Raw genomic sequence first — 23,914 nt, forward strand, 5'->3', positions numbered from 1 at the left:
CTAACAATGGGAAAGGAAAGACATATGTTTCATTGTTGTGTAACTGAATGTCCCCCATGGAAAAAGACCCTTACTGATAGCAACATAAACTAGTGTTATTAAGTTACTCAATGTTTTCTATCCATTTACAGATTGCCCCATTTGTTAGTGATTTAAAACCCCAGTATGTAACCTTTTAGCCGAAAAATAGACTTTAATAAAAACATGTTTGGTGTTATCTTTTGTTTTTTTCATTTTGTTTGTTTTTATTGCTCTGAAAAACATGCTTCCTTACTGTGAGCGGGCTTGCATCTCCACAAACCTGACTCATATTTGGCCTGGAGAGGGCCTCTTCCTTCTTGTTTCCATGGACATGCTGTTACTTTTGGTATAATCTTCCACAGTACGGCATAAAAATTCATAAAATATATCTTTCTAATGTTTCACAGTGTAGTTTTAACTTTATGTCCACGGAATCATGCAGAGCACCTCCAGAAAGTTACATACTGTTGCTTTAAAGAGGAGGTATTTTACGTCTATAGGGTATTAACTGCGTAACATCTTTAGATCACCGTGTTACCTTTTATTGTTTGAAAATGCTATATTCCTTCAAAACAATATAGTAACATGTTTTATAAGTTTCATTTTTGTTTTTGATGCTCTGAGTCGCTCCTCCCTTTGCTCTCTATGCCAAGTCACTTCCTCTTCAGAGCGCTATAACAAGACATTCAGAGTGCATCCCACTAATGAAACTACTGCACATCACATCAGGTTTGTCAAGTTAGAGTGTATTGTCTTATATCCTGTTTTTGTATATTTACAGAAAACTGTCGTGTGGGAGTGTGGGTGATGTAGGCTCGTGGGCGGAGCACTGGGCAGAACTGCGCCCGCAAAAAAGCTAACCGCTGAATACGGCCCGGGAAAGATCACTAAAATACTTAAACGTGACATCTAACATCTAAAAATGTACGTTTTGGAGCTTTCTACCATTTTATAATAATGTTCCCTTATTAAAAAATGCCACATGAAGAGGTTTTAGATGTCGTGTCATGCATGTTTGAGTAATTTAGCGATCTCTCCTGGGCCTTTGTCGAACTCTCCTTACAATTAGATTCTGTGCAGTGCTCAGTCCACGAGACTACATCACCCATGCTCCCACACGACAGTTCTCCACAAATATACAAAAGCATGGTGCTAAACTTTACACTACAACTTCACAAATCTGGTGTGATGAATGGTGATCTAAATATATTACGTGCTAGCAGTTAAAATAGCAGTTAGTAAAATACACCCTCTGTAATATCGTTTCTTGTCTAGTAGTATTTCCTTCAAAACTTTAAATCATTTTTGGATCACTACTTTCTTATGTCTAATTTAGTAACATTATTTTAAAGTGACAGTACACACGTTTTGAACTACTCTCCCCAGCTCTGTTCTGCTTCGTCTCCCTCCTAACCAGTCCTGATGTTTTCCCTGAATCACCTCTCCATATTTCTGTTCTGTCTGGTCATACGAGTCGTTGTTGTTGGCTGCAGATGTGAGGAGCTCATTGTTAGCAGCTCTTTGTGTTAGCGTCCACAGGCAGATGGACGTAGCGGTTTAGCATTCCTCCTCTGACCTGAGGTGTGGACAGACAGGGGCCGGACACAGGCTAACAAGGAGCTTATTCTGTTTAACTTTGATTCGCAAGACCTTATTTTTATGCATCACTTTTATTATAATGGTTATTTTACTATGTGACTGTAATGCTGTTTTTTAATCGCAAACAAACATTGGAAAAGTTCATTAGGATGCCATTTGGAGTTTTGGTTCACATGATGATTATCCAGTCGGAAAAAGTCCTGTCCATGAACTAAGAATGAGAAAAAACTTGTATGTGCCTCTATCTGCAGGTTAAGGCTCTGGCAACACAGGTTCAGTTGTGATTGTAGTACCTTTTTTAAAACTACAACAGTGCAGGCTACATACAGTTCTTTTTAACTAAAACTTAAAATATCAAAATAATAAAAGGTCAAATATGTAACATTTTCTGGTGTGGGGTTCCGCTGACTGCTTTGCCTTGAATAATGAAATAACATCCCCATGACGATCAGAATGTAGTGGACCCTGCACCAGAAAAGTGACAAAGAACACTTTTACATTTATGCTACAGCAAAAAGTACAAGATATCCCGAGCTGTGGTGGATGGTAACAAAGTACCAGTTTTACTTTTACCAGTATACTTTTACTGTTACTGCACTACATTTGAGAGCAGTATCTGTACTTTCTACTCCGCTACGTTTTCTAACTGGACTGAAAGGCAAAGTATTTTTCATGATTTGAGGGTTATTTTGATCATGTTCGTGGTAACATCCCGACTAAAGTTTTTGAGTTCAAGCTTCGGCTTTGAGCAAAAGAAAAATAAATACACAAAATTCATAAGACAAATGAAGAAATAGATTTGTATCGCTACTGTTGAACAAAATCTTTATCATCATCACCACTTGTGTGAAATACTTTTACTCTTAAAGTACATTTTTAAACGGGTTTTTTCATGTGATAGTTTTACTTTTGCTTGAGTAATTTTTTTACCCCTGTATCTGTACTTTTACTTGAGTAACAAAATTGAGAACCACCACCAAACTGAGAAAACTTGTACGCGTGTCTATCTGCAAGTTAAGGCTCTGACAACCCAGGTTCATTTGTCATTGTAGTAGCTTTTTAACCCACACCAACACCTTAATGTCATACTATGGAACATTCCTGGCAAAGCAATAACATCTCCATGGAGACAAGCAGGTGGGAGACGTTACATGGGCCACTTATAAAACAATAATGAGTTAAGTATTTGTTAAAGAAAATCTCTCACCCAGGCTTTAGAGACCCTGGTAGTCGTGGTGAAGATGAGGAGATGGAGTGGGTGTTGAGGTTGCTGGTTCAGCTGCTGCGGTTGCGTGCGCTTATATTAGTCCAACTGTAGATGTAGAACAATGAGGAAATCCAGTTTTCCTGCTCGTATTTACAGTGAACGTTTGTGTTTCCATAGTGACCAATAAGAAGCCGGCGCACCTGTCCATCACCAAAGTGAAGCAGTTCCCGGGGTCGTCGTCCTTCGTCAAGAGGTCCCAGTGGAGCATAGACCAGCTGCGCCAGATCAACGGGATTGATTCAAATAAAGTAGGTCTAGTCTGGTTTGGAATGGACTACATCAGTGGTATTTTTGTCACGATGCTAATGACAATACCTCAATGATAAATACTCGCTTTGTTTTACTCATTCATACACCACTGTAGGCAGAGACCGGAGTCAAGACTGGTTAACAGTTTAGCACAAGGGCACAACAACAATGTACACTAGATAAAGCAAACTTTTCTTGGATCCCCACCATAGACTGTATATTTAACATGGACTGTATTTACTTTATATATCACTGTATATATAAATGGACGCACTTCCGGCTCCATCAATTCTGGTTCCAATTCATGTTTTGTTTAAAAACAGTGGCCCCTCTCTCTAACTGCTCGTCATTTTGGTATTAAAATGTTCCTATTAACTTGCTCCACATGATCCTGGTGTTTTTACTCCACTATTATGTCCATAAATCAAGATATGAACATTAATAACAGACCAATGAGGCGCCTTCTTTCCTTGAGGTCGCTCTCTCTAGCGTTAGCAACTGGTTTGATTGACAGCGTTGCTAAGCGTCCACTCCCATGCTAAACCAGCGGTGCGGGTAAGAAGGGGCGTTACCTTCAACAGCCTCGCTCCGGATTGGCTGTTTGGTTGCTATGATACTCTTCAGTTTCAAATACGTAACTCTGCTCCATATTTGCCTGTATAACTATTAGCTGCGATACGCTTCATTTGGCTGGAACTGGATGTTATGGATGATGTGACACTCAGTCTATGGTTTCCAAATATCCTAGAAATCTTGGAAAAATTGGTAAATAATTGGCTTGTTTTCCAGTCCTATTATTGGATAAGGAATAGAGACTGTCACTGTCACATGTCCAACCAGGAAGTAAAATTATGAACTTTACCAAAATCAAACTAGGTAAAGCTTGGCAAGAGTTTAGTGAAATATTAAAGCATACATACTTAATCGCCCCTTCTTTGTACCTCGTCTCAGGACTGTCCAGAGTTCGACCTGTTGTTCGACACAGCCTTTGACCAGTGGGTTGCCAGTTCCTCCGGAGAAAAGTGCACATTTATCCAGATCCTACACCACACCTGCCAACGCTACTGCTCCGCCCGCAAGCCCGACTTCCTCAACTGCCACTCGAAGCTTCTGGGAGGTGAGGCTGTAGTCCCTAGTCCGGAGGTGATGGTTCTCAACTGGTGGCGCTTGGAACTAACGCGAGGCCTATGTAAATTGAATATACTAGCTCCTATATAGTGTTTTTTATGGTAATATTTGAAAGAGTTGATCTGTATTTGGGATATGCAAGTTGTAGTTGTACGAAATGGGATTGGAATCTCATTTACAGTACAAAAACAAAAGAAAATAGTGCCACAATTGGGAAAATGGTCCATTCACACAGTTGAGAACCACCACTTTTGAAACATGTTGTAAAAAATCAGACTGAGCTTTTTATTAGGTACACTTTAAAGGTGCGCTGTGTAACTTTTCTTTGGTGGAGGTTATGCTCTTTCCATGGAGATAATGCTTTACAGCAGTGTTTCTCAAACTGTGGCATGCGAGCTCCTTCAGACGGCTCTTCAGTTTGTGAGTTTGCCTAATTTAGAGTTAATTTTATGCACTTTTTTCTTCATTTTTTGTTCAGAATTACAGAGAAAATGGTGTAGTCCACTTTTAGACCTGGTTTAGTCCTGGATCAGACCTGGAATAGTCCTGGATCAGACCTGGAATAGTCCTGTTATATAATTGGCTTAAATCCGGTGGTACTCGGGCAACCAAATCATTCGTTTGGTCGTACTTGGTGTGAAAACTTTGTGATCCACTGTTTTACATGATAATACACATATCCAAATACATGTGGATCACCAGATGATGCCACCGGGCTAAGTTACAGGTCATATCTGTGGAGAGGTGACCCTGCTCACAATAAGAATCCACGAGAATGCAAGAGATACATTTTTGAGCAATGAAACAATTCATCATTGATAGATGGATACGTTTATGTGACGTGCTGTAACCATTCCAGACAAATTAATCATCATCATTTTCATGGTAGCGCACCCGCCACCAGAAATGTTACATGGAGCACCTTTAAGTCACCCATTCTTTTTGGATTCTCAGCCTTGTTTTTGTACTTAAGCAGGTTTACCTTCTGTTATGGTGTACCTAATAAAATGGCCCTTTTTTCCCCCTCTGTCTGATGTTCTTGCTTTAACATGGCGGCCTGTCACTGTGCTGTGATCACTTGGATTATTCATGACTCCAGCTGTAGCACCTGGACTCTATATAAATTCATGTGCATCTGCTGTGTAAACCCAATGAGATCAAATTCAATATGTCCGACCAACAGCACACAACAGTCCCTGTGGTCTCTGGTCTGAATCCCTCTCTGTCAACTAATATCATGGTAACATAAACGGTTAATTAATACTAAAAAAAAAAAAAGGAAAAAAATAAACTAAAATTTTGTTCTGAAAATTGCATCCTTTGCAAAATACCACTGTGTCCTTAGGCAAGACACAAGGTTTTTGGTTTGATTCCCACTCAAGCAAGTTCATATTCAATTTGTTGCTGTGTTTTGTTTTTTTTTTTGTTTTTTTTTGTTTTACATATAACATATTGCGTTGTTTTACATTCATAAATCCACTAGAGACAAAAGTACAAAAGAACAAAAAATAAAAATAAATAAATAAATAAAAATACATAATAATAATAGAACTAAATACCTGCACAAATTATTAAAAGAATAAAGTTGTATGTATATATATATATATATATATATATATATATATATATATATATATATATATATATATATATATATATATATATATATATATATATATATACACACCTACCTACACATACAAATCTACATATATGGTCTTCCTGGGAAGTTCATACTGTTGTTGTGTCCTTGAGCAAGGCACTTCATTCTCCATGACTCTTTTGATTATACAGTACAGGTGTATGATTGTGACTGTGACTTGGTGGCAGTCTAGGAAGTTTGTGTTTTTGTGTCGTAGGGCAATACACCTCACCCGTTCAACTTGTATGATTTTTTTTGTTTGTTTGTTTGTTTGTTGTTTTAGTAAATGAAGCCATGCGCAATAATATATACAAAATGTAATTACTGAATATTGTATCTTTTTGTTACGTAGTGCAGTCTTACTCTCTATAAGTGTAGTACCATCATTCTGAATGAAATACACGTGTGCTTACACAGTGGGCTGGGGAGGTAGTGGGATCCTAATCGTGGTCATTGCTGGAGTGAGTGCACCATAAATCCTATAGAAGCCCTTCCTGTCACTGTATAATATGTTTAAGGAGACACAGGTCCATTCACTTTATGTGAGGAAATGTGATTATCACAAAACACTCGTACATCTGCCCCATCTCTGGATCTGCTCTTGGTCAAAGGTCTAATGGATTGGTTTTTTTTTTGGTTTTTTTCACAAAACAGTAGTGCCGTCACAACTTCAACTTTTCCCGGGAATCTAGCTCTCGAGACACACTTAAATCATCATGAATCATCACACAAGTTACTGAGAGCTGTACAAGTCCCAGTTTTCCCAGTACACACTTGTCTCACTGCTTTCTCAGCTCCTACGCACAAATACACATGACATAAATCACCTAATCTGACTGTATTCAAAACAACTCCATTCAGTTTTAACAAGATAATAACTGATAATCTTCTAAAATAACAAAAAGTAACTACTCTTTTGCCACTGGTTAAATGTATACATGAAACCGACAGACACAAATGGACCAGACACAAATGGACAATTAAGGGCGAAACATATGAGCGTTAGCATGTTGTGTGTTCTTGCTGCTATGACATTGACTCGGATCAGGTGGACTGATCTTAGCTAGCTCCCTCTTCACAACGCTTAATCAGATATCGACCTGTTTACTTCCAGACCTCATCTCCTCACAGCATCGCATGCATTATTTAAATGTATTACTCACTGACACAATCTCTGAACCGTCTGCTCCGTTTCAAAGAACACATACGGTGCATTCTTTATTTCCCTTTTAAACGTGCTTTTGGTCGTCTTGGGATACGCATTTCATTTCATTTTCTGAACTTAAACCCCTCCTTCTCTGTAAACCTGGCCCTCATTTAGCCTGACCCAAGGACCTCCCCGGTGCTTATGTGGGCCGGAGATGATGCGTTTGCGGCGCAGAGTATACCTGGGAATTTTCTGTGTAGGTGGAATGAGGCTTGATTTGCTTATGTAGCAGTTAGACAAAAGACATATTCTATAATGAATAAATACCTTGTAGTATTCTCCCTCATATCACAGAACCTACCAATACATATATTTACAAATTAAAGGCCCGGTGTCTGATTTTTCCATGTGTTTGAGCAAAATGTGCCTTGTCCCAGTTCAGTTATATTGTATAAGCATCTCTTGAGGTCTAAATGAGTCCGCTGTGTACTAGTCTGATTCGTTTCATTAGGTCTTCTTTATTTTGTAATCCCTGTATGATCCATCCAGCTCCATCGATTCTGGCTCCAATTCACTTTCTATTGAAAAACTGTCACCCCTCTCTCTGTAACTGCTGCTTTCAGCCTCGTCATTTTGGTCTTTAAATGTTCGTGTTAACCCACTCTATATGATCCTGGTGTTTTTATTTCGCTATTTTGCCCGTAAATCAAGATATGAACCTTAAAAACAGACCAATAAGGCACCTTCTTTCCCTGAGATTGCTCCTGCTAGCGTTAGCAACAGGTTTGATTGACAGCATTGCTCAGCGCCAACTCCCATGCTAAACCAGCGGTCCAAGCAGGAAGGGGCATTACCTTCAACAGCCTCGCTCTGGATTGGTTCTTTTGTGGCTATGATACTAACGGTCGCAATTTCAATGTGGAACGTAGCTCCAAATTTGCCGCTATAACTGTTAGCCTCAATGAGCTTCATTTGACTGGAGCCGAACACTCACTTAGTCCACTTTTTTTATACAGACTGTGGAGAAAGTGCAGCCCAAACTGTCAAGGTCTGAAAAAAATAGAGGTCTGTACATAATAATCTAAAGTATAATCTACTGTTAACTGTCTGCAACTAATTAGAAAGATGATTATCAGGAAGTACGTGGTAGCACTTGTGATTTTTATACAAATTGTACATCTCAGACTTCATACTTTTTACTTCTAAGGTAATATATTTCACAGAACTCATAAAAGAAGAACTGTTGGTAACTTCTCCCACTGTGAGTAAATCAACAAGTGACAAAAGCTTAATGTCGACAATATGAAACGATTTGAACATTTGTGTTTCTTGCAGCGCTCCTTCAGATATGATTTAGTTTGTGTCTTTTTTGTGGTGTAATGTCAGATTTGGTGCAGTATTCAATATATTTTTTTTAAATATTATTTTGAAGTAACAGTACTTTTACTCAATTATAAGTTTTTCTACTCTACCACCGTGAGGCTTATATGTTTTTTTATGCACAGAGCGAAGACTATTTTGAGTTGGGTCATCTTGAGTGATATTTTTCATGGAGGAAACAAAATTATAAGAACATTTTAAGCTCAAAGACAGTCATATTTTTACACAGTAGTGCCTTTCTTCAACAAATCCCTTAACTCCGAAACAACACTAATAGATATAATGGCCGAATTTACGCTCAATTGTTCCCATTGGTCCTACTTAAAAGTCCATTACGTCTATTTCGGATTATAATGTTGCACTGTGAGACATTTCCAGTAGTTATGGGAATTACCAACTTCGCAACAAAACCTCAAATGAGACTGGAGCTTTGGGACTATTAAACTTTCTGACAGAGGGTGAGTATAAAGTAGATGTCAAAGTGCTTTTTAAGTAACCGGCTTCCAGATGGTTGATTTACTCTTTGGAAGACATCGTTTATAAAGGATATAGATACTGATGCAACCTAACTGCAACTGCATTTACTTACAACCCAATCACATTCTATTTGTTTACTGCCCCGAGGGACCCGTCTCTAGATCTTGAGAAGGATCTTGGTTAGGAGCTGCCAGAGATGCCAAGTATTTGTACTTTGTTACTATACTCAGATAGATCTGTACTTAAAAGAGGAGTTATTACATTTCTATAGCGTATTAATTGCTGCTACCACGTTACACTCATGCGCATCCTGCTACTGAAACTACTGCACATCGCGTCAGGTTTGTGAAGTTGTAGTGTATTGTTTTGTATCCTGCTTTGTGTATTGTATTGTATTGTATGTCATTTCCGTAGGGGAGCGTGGGTGATGTCGATGTGTGAGCTGAGCATTGGACAGAATCTCAAAGCTAATCGTAAGGAGGGTTCGAATAGGACCCAGGGGGAGCTCTCAAGATTACTCAGACAACTAAAATGTTTTTGATGAGGGAGCAATGTTACAACATGGTAGAAAGCGCCAAAAAGTCAAGTTAGCATAAAAAATGAACAGTCTCATCAGCTGTGTTTTTACTTTTTTCAGTTAATGGGTCGATATTATGCTATTTTTTTAAATCTATTTTACAGTGTTGTTTCCTCATCAAAAACATACTACGACTGCTCATTTGGGTTGCCAGTTCCAGTGTTAAAATCGAGTTTGTTTAAACCTTCATGACATCACAAGGTGGAACAGAGAATTTTGAGCTTTGGAGATGTAGACAGACTAATAATAAAGGATTACTCAAAAATGTGTGAAGGAAACAAAACACAACTCCAGGTCTGTTTTTGACGATGAAACAACATTCTAACGTGGCTTAAAGCTCACAAGAGTCAATTTTGTGTAATATAGAATGTTTTAAGTTAACATCCAACTGAAGAAAAACATAGTAGTGTACTATGGATGATTGGCCAATACTGCATGTTTTGGTTGACATCAGAGAAAAATAACTCACAAACTGGACTCCGGAAGAAGCAAGGAGCGATGTCCTCTTCGGTTTAAGTCTCACACCAGTGCAAAACAAAACTCTGCCGCTGCTCAGGTGTGGGACCATAACTGAGGAGGGCCCTGTCGCCTGGAAACATCTGCACCTGCCTCATGAGAGGGCACCTAGGCCTGATGTAAAATAAATGTAACTACTTTTTAAAATTGTTAATTAACTGTTTCTGTATTCATTACTTATTCAAGTTACAAAGATTACATATGCATTTGCAAAGATGTAAAAATGTGGTTGTGTAACTGCATGTCTCCTGAAAAATGACATTTTAAGACCATCATACCTTTTAATTTACCCTGTCGAGGGCCACATAAAATGATGTGTAGGGCCACATTTAGCCCGGGGGCCCTGAGTTTGACACATGCTGACTATGTGACTTGTGTTTGTATTGAGACGCTCGTGGTTTTGATATTGTGTTATGTCTCCCTTAGTTTTGTCATTTTAATAGGTCTACATGACCAGTTTTCTGAGACACGAAACTTGTTATTTGTTAGACATGTTATTCTTAGTGTAGGTTCTTTTGTTTTATACATTTACGTGCATATTTTAGCCCACTTTTGGTACTTTGCCCTTTTACAACCCTGCACATTAAGTTACTACTTTATTTCACAATTTTTTCATCTGGTTTTAGTTACTTCCCTGATCCTAGACAAGCTGAGTCATAACATATGTGTCCTCTGTCCTCTATCTGCAGGTGAAATCTAAATAAGTCGACTAAGGCAACAGTAGGATTGCTGGTTCAATAATAAGTGCATATGGTGACCCTTGGCAACTAACTGCCCACATGGTTGGTTGAGACAGAAAACATACCAAAAAATACCACTGATTTGTGTCAATGTTAGTGTGAACCATAAAAGTAGATGCCACACTATCAAATACATTTTATATATGTTTTATTTTATCTCTATAATCTTAACACTTGAAGGTGCTGTACCTGTTGTTAGTTCATTTTAAACGGTTTGCAGCGGTCCAAAGTTATTCTTCACATGCCTTATGCATTCAGAGGTAATGCGAACAATAACTAACACACTTTCTGATTCTTGAACAATACAATTATAAGCAAACAGCACACAGCAGACTTATTTTGACACATAGCTGCTAAAATCATAGGACTCCCCACACCCAATCTCACAGATCTAAATAATCGGGCTATTGGACGCTTCGCACTCGCCATAATACAGGACTCCACTCACCCCCTCCAGGACCATCTAATCCCTCTGCCCTCAGGACGGAGGTACAGGGCTATCAGGTGCAGGAGGGCACGGTTTGGTAGAAGCCTGATCCCAGCAGCCATTGCTTTCTTAAACAACAGGCCCCGCTGAGGCATAATGTTTGTTTTGTAATGTGTTTATGTGACTGTGGTGTTTATATGTGTATATGTCTAACGAGTTCTGTGTATGTGGAAAAGAATTTCCCCTCGGGGACAATAAAGTAAAGTCTAAAGTCTGCGGCTAAGAGCTACGTATACAATACACTGTATCTGTACTGGGGCAAGACACATTTTGCTCAAATACATGGGGAAAAAATCCGGTACAGGCCAGTTAAATAAGTCATTGTGACATCCACGTGGTCTACTACTAATGTGTGAAACCAAATTAACGCGAATTTAACAGTTTGAAAATGGCGTGCCCCCTTTAACTCCTAACTCGTGGATACTCTGGACTAACACTAATGCCGTGATAAAGCTAAAGTCAATGCACATATGTACTTGATATGTTTGACCACAGAGGAGGAGCAAGTAGAGTCAGTGTTGCGGCGCTGTAGGAGGTACGCAAGCAGACTGAGGAAAGAGCTGGTGTCACAGCGCAGCCAACTGGTCAGACGAGGTAAGGACAAATACGAGGGGGCTATTAAATTAAAACTCTGCCCACAACCACATTTCAAATAGAGCCGTGAAACTGGGCCTGGAGGACTAAAGGAGAGGGTGATGGGAGAGGAGGGGCGGGGTCTGGGGGTATAAGGAACAGCGTGATTGGTCTAACAGGTATCCACACTTCAAACCGCCGACACCAACCTCCTCACTCCTCTCATTAGCCTTCGTTGCCACCGCTCCCGCCCTCTGGAACTCGCACCCACAACCCGTAAGATCTCAGATTCACTGCAGCTCGCCATTAATTTCTACCATCGTCTTCTCCCGTTTTCTTATCTGTAAAGCTTCAGATGTATTGTTACCATTATTATTATTATTATTATTATTATTATTATTATTATTATTATTATTATTATTATTATTATTCAAACTCCGCTCCTGCAGCCAGCTGGTTGTTATCAGAAACACCTGGCTTTTATCAGAGACGTCATTTGTGATGTCACCTAGTACTTGAAATTGGAGCGCTCACGAAATATACCTAGTTTGCGCTAAAATTGACAAAAATGACGATAGGAAACAGTAGACAGTACTATTAAAACATCATGTACAGAATTTTTATGTCCACTTTAACTACTGTGTAACCAAAGTATGAGACTGTTGTTTAATATGTGGGGTTTATATTGTGACTGTAGTTTACTTTGAAATGTCCCTTTTTCTCTCCATCGTGGTTAGGCCTGAGGACTTCACATTGTTCTCGAGTGTACCCAAAAAACAAATTATACTGGGATACTGGGTGACTGGTTTTTAGATGTTAGAGCAATTCCCCAACCAGTATATACTCGCTGTGTTTATATGCAGAAAATCTTGATAACTGGTCTAGTTCAATTTAAACCAATGTCTCTGAATGCATGTAAACCGATTCACACTAGGCATTAGACTAAGAGAGGTGTTCAACTGCGCGAGGTAAGACACAACCAGGGTAATATTAGACATGTGTTTGGACCTGCACTCACTCATTTTAGATCAGCAGCAGTCGCAAACCACTTTTCGTTAGCAATTATAGCTATTGTTACTTTGCAGTGACATCATGCCGGGGTGTACTGCATGTATGTCCATCGCGACGCAATGCACATATTAGCAAAAAATACCAAATGGATTTAAATAACACTTTTCCAGATGCCTGTGATCAATCAAGTGTTTATGGTTCAGTTTATGTGTTTGATTTTGGCTAACTGAAAAACTGTTAATGCTAGTTAGCTTGTGACTGTAATGTTATTTGAGAGGGACTTATTTAACAGTACAAAATCAGCTTCTTTCTGGTCGGACTGTGTTAAAATGAAGCTCAGATTAAAGTCTAGCAAGCTTCAGATAGAGCAGTGCCTACAGTTAGCACCCCCACCCTTAGGGAATTTTGATAATATCAGCTGCAAAGTGTCAATAGTTCCAAAGTATTAATACTAATGCTACTTCAATGTACTACACAAACCTTTAAGATACCAGTAGGCCCATAGCAACGTGCACGTCTGACTCGTCCCTAAATACGTTTATTACTCAAACAAGTTACATAGTTAGGTCAATTTCTTTCATCATGACTTTTGCTTAACCCTTGAAAACGAATTCCACTTCCGTCTGCAGTAGACTTTTAACCGGCGTGATAATATGCAAAATGTTGAGTGATTGGCTAATTTCACAGTATAATACGTGCTATAGGGACATATACGCCCTCCCCATGTGTGCCTGCTGTGAGATTAGCATAATTAAACTGGGGGGTTAGCCTACCATGAGCTCTGAGCACCCATGACACCATCCGCACATCATTGTACGCTAAACTTCAATCGGAATATTAAACACATCCGTATCTATTTTGGGGTTAGATACGCAGGTGAACATGTGAGCACACGATTGTTTGGCTTTGGGAATTGTGCATACGTGTGTGGGAGAGATCGTGTAATGTGAAAATGAATGTACAATTGTGAATTTGAATATTTATTACGTATTTATTTATTACATATTTATTACAGATGTTGCATGGAATTTTTTTGAGCAAAGCTGTGTTGTTGTAGAGTTCCCGTTTTGGATAGCATAACGGTTAGCGCTGGGTATTGGCAAAGGCCTGACACAGTGCAACAATATGGGTCCAAGGTGAATGACATAATACTCTCAATATCAAATGTCATGTTTTCAGCTCAGCAGCATAAGTCTTATTAATCTAGTTTAGAGTGACCCGTGGACTGTCTAAAAAAGTAGAATACATGAGTGTGATCACCCGTAATGTTCGGTTTCAGTCAAAAAAGCTCATCAACGGTAGCTGTTAAAAGGGCGAATTTGAAGCCGAGTTCCATATTTGGAATTCCGAGTATCATAGCAACCAAAGAGCCAATCCTTCTCGTCCGCACCGCTGGTTGCTAATGCTAGCAAGAGCGACCTCAGGGGAAAAAAGACGCCTAATATGTCTGTTATCAATGCTCATATCTTGAGTTAGGGACACAAAATAAAACCCCAAGATCATGGAGAGCGGGTTAATACAAGCCTTTTAAGTTACAGAGAGAGAAGCGACAGTTTTTCAATAGAAAGTGAATTGGAGCCAGAGTCAAAGGAGCAGGAAGCACATCCATGCCCACTTCCTATTTGAAACGTGGCAGCTGGTAGTTTAGCTATGTCCAGAATCTCTAAATCATCCCAAAATGTCTGGGATTTTGACTCCCTACCGGTCAATGGGTTTGTGTGGGACACTTTTCCTAGTTTTGACAATAATCTTTGCACAAATGATTAGATGTCAGCTGCCCATTTCTGTGCAGTGTGCGTCGAAACTCCGCCTTTTCCTCCTCGCTCTTGCACGCTCTTACGTCTGACATGGCGAGGGGACAGACCGCTCCTTTTGATCAGAAAATGCACCTAGCTCTATTCAGCGTATTGCAAAGGCATGTGCGCTCTTGAGGGTGGATGTCTTAACGTAGTGCCGCATGTCTCAAACTCTACACCACTGTTTATTTGACCAAAATAGATGGAATATTTTCAGAGATCCGTTCATAAATCCCAGCTATAAAAGTTTTAGCGTCGCAACCTCAGACGCACGTAACCACGGCACGCACACGCTACACAGGAATAGTCTCACACTCTTGGGGAAATATCCAATCATCACAACTTTTCAGAGCTGTTATAGTTGTTTCTTTCTCATTTCCCCTCTCGAAGTTGTGTTTGGAGTGATTCGTGCATGTTTGAGTGTTCTTTAATCGCTCATTTTGAAGATGCCATATTGCTCATTGCGTAGTTATTTTGGTACAAATAAAAAAAAACCCTGAACTGTTGAAAATACTCTGTTCCAGTTTGAGATGTCACGTGGTAATACAGGAAGTGCTCCAAATGCTGAACTTTGAAGCCACAGCTATTGTTTTAGCCTTGTTGAAACGACTTTGCTTCTTGGTACGCCAGACGATATTGTGCTTGACCTTCGGTGAAATCTGATCTGGGGAAAAACCTTTTGAAACTGCAACATCTTAGGTTTGTTCATTCTTGTGTATTGTAGAGTAAATCAGTCCGATTGAGGCTGAAATAGCTGTTTAACTTTAAAACTACCAGAACAAAACACAACTCCAGGTTTTTGAGGAGGTAAAAAAATGTTCCGCATCTGCCCTTCTCGGTGTGTTGCTCCTTTATCATGGTTCAAAATCAGGACCTTTAAGAGCAACAACGATCAGAGGCGTGTCCGGTAAAGGTGGATGTGTAAACCGCCCGAAGGACTTCCTGCGTTGAGAGTGTTTACATCCGTTACCCTGGAGATGACATCACCTAATGGGACCACTTAACTCTATGAATGAAACCACATCCCCGGTATGTTTTGGATAGTGATTGGAGATTCCTCTTCAGATTGTGTTTCGCTGTAACGTGAGTGTTTTAAACTATTGAACAAACTTGAAGGAAGAGTAAAAACAGCAGGCTTTTGGGATGAAAGCATTTAAGTTGTATGTTTTATTTTTAGTTTATAGTTTCAATTACTCATTATTTCAAAGGATAAAACGTGTAGAATTTGTATTTGTAGTTGCATCTGTTCTTCATTAATCAGTTTGTTTAATATTTTGAATAAGCCTAAAATGAACAGTTGTTGATGTGCAAAGGTGAAAAAAAAAAAAAATCTTAAAACTGCACTATGTAACTGTTCTGGTTTCTTTGCCTCAAATATTCCAGTGTAAGTTTCTTGCATTTATGTAATTGTGGGTATTTTTGTAGCTTAAAAAAAAAAAAAAGCATTGTTACTGTGGTCACTCCTCCACAGATCTGACCTGCAATTGCCTGGTGTTGTTGCCTCCTTGTCGCTATGGAGATAAAAAAAAAAAGTATATTGCCATACTGTGGAACATTCCTGGCAAAACGATAACATCTTAATGAGAGCTGTGACTAATGATTCTTTCAGTGGTCAACTTGTCAGAGATCGATTTTTCACCCATGAGTCAAACAGTTGTTTTTATTTTACATGGATAATTTTAAATATATTATCAGCCAAATAAAGCCAAATACTTATAAAATGAACGTATTATCGATTATCAGAAAGTTTTTTTTTTTTTTTATAATGCCACTGTCTTGTTATGAACGTTTTTTTGTAGGTGCTTTATAATTCAGAAAACGATTCCGATGATCAAAATACAATTACTTTTTATAAGCGACAAGTCACGATTACTCAATGAATAATTATAAATAATAATGGATTCATCTTGTATAGGTTTTTTCCAGTCGCTTTACAATTTTACGCATTATTCAGTCACTCCACAAGTTATTAAGTTAAGTTACTGTTGTAGCCACAGCTGTCCTGGGGCAGACTGACAAAGATGAAGCTGCCAACCTGCGCCATTGTCAGTTCTGACCACCACCAACACTCACGCACACACCACATTCATACTAGGCAATGTGGTGAAGTGTCTTGCCTAAGGACACAACACGTTTTTTGCCCCTTTGTGGTACCTGGCATTCCCAGCGGTATCCCATCCAAGTACTAACCAGACCCGGCCCTGCTTCGCTTTCGAGATCTGACGGGACAAGGCTTTGACAAGGGTGTGAAGTTTGGCAATGTGTAGGTGTATTGACCCCTTCCCTTCAAAAGTTACACAATACAACTGTAATACGCCTCCCCTTTCCCATCCACAGACCCTTGAAGGTGTGTTGTTTTTGAGGAACTCGCTCTGAAGTTAAGCTGTTTTATCGTTCCCATGTGTTTGAGTGGAGGGTGTGTGAGACCGAGCGGGGCGGGGCTAACCTGCTCTGTGATCTCTCTGACTCCTGCTTATGTTCCCAATCCTCTCCATAACATGTGGATCAGGGGCCCGCATCAGTGTCCTGGGCCCCAGCTGTTTCCTCTTCCACTGGCCCCTGGCAAACTGATACGGAAGGATTGAAAATGTGAGCTTTGTCTGTTTAGTGAATGTAACAGGAAGTATGTTCATATGTGGAGATTTTTTGGGGGAAAGATGGAATTAGGGATATTTGACCCATCCTTCCCATGCCACACCTGGGGACCCATCTCCAGATCTTGAGCTAGTCTTGGTCAGGACTGCCTTAGCTGGAAGATTTGACCTTTTGTGCATGGTTTGGGTTGATGGCCTGTTCAAAGGAAGTCCACTCAGACACACGGAGAACATGCAAACTCCACACAGAAAGACCTGGGAGTCGAACCTTAAACCCTGTCGTTGTGAAGCGAAACTTAAAGCAGCCACTTAGCTACTGTGCTGCCAAAATTATGTCAAGTTATAATTTAATTGCTTCCATTCAGTTTCAACAAAGTGATAGACACTGCTGGGTGGAGAGGCTGAGGAGGTTGATGGTTCTACTGCTGCGGTGAGGAGTAGATTGCAAATATTCACCTAGTTATGCCAGTAAGCTTCATCAACTGTATTTGTATTATGTTGTTAGCTTGATTTCAACTCTTAAATCATGAAAACATGTCGATAATAGCCGTGCTGCTAATTTGTCCTTTCAATACGGTTCATTTTGTATTGTCACCAGCAGAGGGCACCTGACCATTTATCCAAGCGTTCTTAGTAAACACACTTATGTCCATATAATAATGTCCATAATGCAGTGGTTTTAAGTCCAGAAAGCACGTAACTAATGAGCACAAGTATAGTTTTGTGCTTATTAGTTACCATGTATCTGATTATCCCCGAGCAAGCTTTCAAACTTTTAATATACATTTTTTCAGAATGTCTTTGAGAAAAATGAATGAGAAATTTACTTCCGGACCCGAGTGTGGGTGATCAGGGGTGTAGCTCCAAATTCTGGGCCCTAGGTAAAAATCATCTACTATATATTGTCTTATAAAAATGCATAGTACAGACTTTGTGAGGGGCCCCTCCCTGCACTGGGCTCTGGGTAAACAGTGCCCTTTACCCCTCCAGTCCGATGCCCATGTCGGTGGTCACTGTCGAGGTCCATAAATGCTTTTTAACTTTTCTATAGCGCATTGTTTTTTTGTTGTCTGATTTTCAAAACACATTTTTCAGATTTTACTCTACAGACAACTATTTACCGTATTTTCCGGACTATAAGTCTAATTTTTTCCATAGTTTGCCCGGGGATGCGACTTATACTCAGATGCGACTTATATGTGAAATTATTAAAATATTTAATTTCACATCTTCTTTATTGTCACATTGACGAGGACACTCTAGGTTTGTGTACTAGTATCAGGGCCATCTTCTTCCGGGGTTGGTGGAGTTGTTCAGAAGCGACCCCGAGGATGAAGAGTTCAATGGATTTAGTGGTTTGGATTGAGATCCAGAGTAAACTTGTTAGTTTGTTTTTTTATGCTTTAGTTTTCTGATTAACTCTTAATATCTTACGTTAACATACCAGACATGTATTCAGTTCATTTTCTATACTTCATGTAGTTGAATAAATATGTTACATGACGGTTGATTAAACATGTTACAGTTCACTTGTTTGACCAATAGACGGCGCTGGTGTGTTAATGTGTGTAATACCTGTAAGAAAATTTACTTGACTCATTTTCTTTTATACATTCCATATTTGATTTCTCCTTATTTATTTCCCCTTCATTTATAAGACCATAAAGGTGATGTGTGTTTAGTTTATCATAAGTCTAGTTTGAGGTCGGTTGTGCTGCTTTTCAGCCTGTTGTTCTCTCTTTTATTGTTATTACTGTATAACTTGCCTTTAAAAATAAAATGTCTGTTCTTGGTCTCAGATTAAGTAAAATAAATTCCCCCAAAAAATGTGACTTATGACTTAGTCCAGTACGACTTATATGTTTTTTTTCTTCATTGTTAGGCTTTTTTTAGTCCGGTACATAATACGGTACATATTTTCAAGTTAAAAACAAGCCCTGTTAACAAATTTGAACTATAAAATGGCGTACGGAGACACTGGGGATGAGGTGGGTTAAGTGTTTTGCCCATGGACACAACGACAGCATTCATCTGTGGGAGCTAGACTCGCTACTAACTCGTGATATTTATGTCGAGATCGGGATTCGAACCGCCAACATTCGGATCGGAGTACTACACATGTACTCATGCAGTGCTTCTCATGGTATTCTTTCTACAATGTCCCAGTAAAATCGCCAAAAAGGACTGGGAACACTACACAATACTATTTACACCTACAGGGTTTAATGGCAAAAGAAGGTTTAGTTCCACTTTAAGTCCAACACACCACACAGTCAGCTTATTTGTATCGGCTCCCACTCACTGCACAGAATGGCGCCATACTCCCAAATATAGTTCTGTGTCATAACCGTAATCCTTCTGCAGTATTGTCTTTGCCGTATTTGCCTCATTCGTTGTGGCTTAGAGATGACAGGAGACCCAGTTCAGACAAAGGGGCGGTGTCTGAGTGTGCAGGCTGTGTGGAGGAGTGCTACAGCGGGGTTAGATAGGAGCCTGTTCCCCTGGTTCCCACAGGGCTACGGTGGACGTCTGTCTGTCTGTATATGAAGAGGTGTGTACTGCGTTGGAAGAGCTGCTCTATGTCAAAGAAAATTACAAATGCCATGTTTTTGGGCTGATAATCTTAAACGGATGGGCAGAGAATGTTGGACTAGAGTGATGATAGTGAGGAATCCCTACTTTATTTGCTCACATATTTTCTTGTAAGATTTCTGAGAATACATTTTATTTTTATTTTAAAGTGGGATTGTAGATTGAATGGTCACGACTCATAGAACGCAAAATTAGCTTAATGTTAAACAAAAAGAAACCATTTGTAATTTGTAAACATGACCTATCTGTGTCCTTAGATACAAGGTAAGACATTTAATCAAATGTAGCTTTTACGAATAACAATTGTAATGTTGATTTATTCTTAATTAGTAAAAAAAAAGTTATATTTTTGGTGTTTTGGTTCTCAAGACCTTTATCCAATCAGAAACCAGAATCAGAGAGCAATGCTGAAATCCATAGACTGTATATGCAAATAGACATAGCTAACACGCTAGCCGCTGCGTTCCAAATAGGAAGTGATCAGGGGCGCACTTCCAGCTCCATAGGCCCTGGCTCCAGTTCACTTTCCATTGAAAAATCATCGCCCCTCTCTCTGTTACTGCTGTCATTTTGGTCTTAAAATGTTCGCATTAACCTCTTGTGTCCGTTAGTCAAGATATAAATATTAATAGATGAACTAATATCGGACGCCTTCTTTCCCTGACGCCGCTCCCACTACCATTAGCAACAGATTTGATTGACAGTGTTGCTAAGCGCCCTCTCTCAGCGAAACCAACGGTGGGAAGTGGGAATGGGCATTACCTTCCCGCCTGGCTCTGGATTGGCTCTTTGGTTGCTATGATACTCGGAAGTGGTTAGAATTCCAGATATGGCACTCAGGCTCCAAATTCACCGCTATAACTGTTAGCCTCGATGAGCTTCATTTGACTGGAGCTGTACGCTATGGGTCACACTCACTCAGTCCACTTCTTTATACAGTCTATGGTTAAAACTCAATCTATCTGCAGGTTCAGGCTCTGGCAAGTCAGTGTTTGTAATATCTTTTTTTTTAAACTGTAAGAGTGCAGGCTACATACTGTTCTTTTAAAATGGTATCTAAGAGTTGGTATCCATTGAAACGTATTCCGACTCTATAGTTTCATATGTGTTTATTTATCTTGTTTACTTGCAATACTTTTTATGATACTGTTCTTGTACATTGTGGCACAAATAAACACACTTTCATCTGTTTTACTAGTACTGACACAGCTCTGTATTGGGTTGTTTCATGGCTCTTTTATTTTAATATTTTTCTTCTGGCAAATGCATGTCTGTGGGCGTACTTTTTAATAAAGACGGTGGATTCTGTCAATTTAATCATGAATGTCCGACTTTCGATCACAATCTCTGTATTTTTTGGATAAAATTGAACCTACGGCCAGTCGCAAAAGGAATGAATGTTTATGTATCCTTATATACACATACAAGTTACTCTGCATTACCGACTCCGTGATCCTTTGGTGAGTGGGCAAATACAGAACGTACTGTGCGAGCTTATTACCACTTAACTTTGTTTAATTTGAGCTCTCCAAACCGCTTACATTTTGCATTTAAACTCGATTGCGGTGGTCTGCGAACCCACCTATCCCATAAACATAACATCTCTCAATACGCATACCCATCCTTCACTTTATATTACATTGCCACTCCTTTTACATGGAACGCCAGATGTTAGCCTACTGCTGTGTTATCATCAGTGAGCTAGCATGTGTTTCGTGTTAGTTTTCGTAGGTGTGGGTTACTCTCCACTCCCCATAAACGGCTTTGACTTTCCCCGCTCCTCTGCTTGTTTTTTTTGGGAGCCACACCAGCTGGCCTCCCCATCTGCTCCGGGCCCGTCGCACACCCAGACGCACTGTACCTGTCCCACTCTGTGCCACTCAACTTAACCATAGGATTTCATATATTGCTATAGCACAAAGCTTGTCAGGGCTTAATGCAGTTTGTCCCTTCAGGCGTGCAGGGCTGTGAGACTTCAGAGTTATTGTGTTATGCTGCAGGTACAGGGGCTGAAATTGGATCCTGCTCCCTCTGGATAGAAGTACTTGGAAATAAGCAGAACAATCCCTGTTTGACCTCCCCATTACATTATGGCTGGGTCTGGTACATTAAAAGTCATTATAGAATGAATTGTTATGGCATTGTAAGCTACTTCGGGCACCTCAGTGTTGATACTTGTGTTAGGACTTAAAACAATGTCTTAGAAATATCTTAAAAGCTGTTGTCATAAAGCTTTTCTATAAAAATCTGCCCATGCATGTGGAGTTTCTAAGCCCTGGTCTTCAAACATGGTGCAGTTTGAGTCAGTGGGGGAGCTCAGAGGCACATGACGCCAGTTTTGCTGCTGAGTCCCAATGTGGAACAGCCCACCGACCACACGAAATGGTGCTCCTTCCCCACGAGAGCACAGGGACCACAGGACCAAGCAGAGAGAGAGTGGGTAGAGCAGAGCAGGACGAGCTAAAGTTAAGATTAAAAAGCTGTTTTTTTTTAGACCACTGGAGCATTTTGGACTGAGAAAAAGAAATGGACAAAAAATGCTGCATAGTCTGACCTTTGTGAAAGCTGTAGGTGCCTGTCAGCTGAACACTAGCAGTTTGTGTTTACATTGTGGTCTATGGGGAAAATGCTTTCTGGGCTGCAAAGGATTCCAGAGGAGAAAAGGAAAAGCATTCTTTGGGCGCACTCACATTAGGCTGTTTGAACCATGCCTCACTCAAACACCATTGTGGAGGGTTCTATGGCTAATGCTTTAGTAAAGAAGTCCAGCAGAATGAAATATCTCTAATAGGCAGATATGAGTCCTGCTGCGATATGCTCCTCTGAGTTTATAGATTAAACGACAGTGTGGAGCAGTGAGGGCGGCAGGACACGAGGCTTCAAAACTTCAGTCAGTGTCCACAGTCCATCGACCTGTGCTTTGGTCCCTCCTCTGTGCCATAGTCTGAAGCTTGCCGGTCGTTTGCACTCACTTTGGACAAACATACTGTACTGTATTGGGGTAGTGTGAGCACCCCCTTACAGGCTCCACAGATTTTTTTGGAAAGGAAACAATAGTGCAATTCATTGACCTCACTATAAATAAGTACATTTGATCATACCTTTATCATAATCTCCTCTATTTTGTGTGTTTCACTCTCTCCTCTCCTCCGGCACAGGTAACAGCATCCTCCACTCTGCAGCAGACAGTGTGACCAGTGCAGTGCAGAAGGCCAGCCAGGCCCTGAACGAGAGAGGAGAGCGGCTAGGACGAGCGGAGGACAAGACCGCAGACATGATGAACAGTGCTGAGCAGTTTGCAGTCACCGCACACAAGGTAAGAAAAAGGGAAAGGACAGTGTGCGCTCAGTCAGGTTAAGATTAAGTCATTTCTACTGGTCACTGATCAGTTTGGGTCTTTTTAATGGTCCACAGCCGATCCTCTGTCAGTAAAAGCATGTGGTTTGCAGTATTCAGACATTGGAAGAAGAAATTGGACACTTTTTGGTGTTACATGGCAATTATTAAAAGTCTGTATGGTTTATGTTCAGGAAATCAATATTGAAAGGCATTTTTATATTGTTTTAAAGGGGTGGAGGGGTATTAAAAAACAAAAAAAAACATCCCTGAAGAGGTTTTATATGTCATCCATGCATGTTTAAGTAATCTTGTGATCTTTCTTTGGCCCTATTCGAACCCTCCTTACAGTTAGAAGTGTGATCCTGTCCACTACTCAGCGCACAAGCCTATGTCACCCATGCTCCCACACGGTAATTTCCATAAATATACAAAAGCATGATACAAAACGATACACTACAACTTCACAAACCTGATGCAATGTATAGTAGCTTCATTAGCAGGATGCATGCTCAAAACAATGAAAGGTAACATCGTAATCAAAATGTTAATTGCTCAATTTATACCCCATGAAAGTGTAATAACCCCTCTTTAAGTATGCTGGCATGCTAATCAACTTGACTAATTTCACATCGAAACTGCACTGGAATTTTACCTGTGACGTAACAATCTTGGGAAAATGCATGTCCTTTAAGAGAAGCTATGGTAAAGCTCCATCAATCTCAGAACAACAAGCTTTTCATTTAGAATCACGACCGCTAACCACTCTGCCGCGGCCTCCC

At 39.9% G+C, this 23,914-nt stretch overlaps 1 protein-coding gene across 2 annotated transcripts in view; it reads left to right on the forward strand.

The window, feature by feature from the left end:
• stxbp6 (syntaxin binding protein 6 (amisyn)) overlaps nucleotides 1-23,914 on the forward strand; it is a 104,658-nt gene that overhangs the window by 74,195 nt on the left and 6,549 nt on the right. The window contains exons 3-6 of one of the 2 annotated variants that reach the window (XM_055230991.1): nucleotides 3,005-3,135; nucleotides 4,088-4,253; nucleotides 11,726-11,824; nucleotides 22,955-23,112. In XM_055230991.1, the coding sequence (XP_055086966.1) occupies nucleotides 3,005-3,135; nucleotides 4,088-4,253; nucleotides 11,726-11,824; nucleotides 22,955-23,112 (554 nt within the window). The remainder of the gene's footprint in view (nucleotides 1-3,004; nucleotides 3,136-4,087; nucleotides 4,254-11,725; nucleotides 11,825-22,954; nucleotides 23,113-23,914) is intronic. The other variant, XM_033988698.2, reaches the window with a different exon arrangement.

This window comes from Periophthalmus magnuspinnatus, chromosome 22 (assembly GCF_009829125.3).
Source record: "Periophthalmus magnuspinnatus isolate fPerMag1 chromosome 22, fPerMag1.2.pri, whole genome shotgun sequence".
In the NCBI taxonomy this organism is placed as follows: Eukaryota; Metazoa; Chordata; class Actinopteri; order Gobiiformes; family Gobiidae; genus Periophthalmus; species Periophthalmus magnuspinnatus.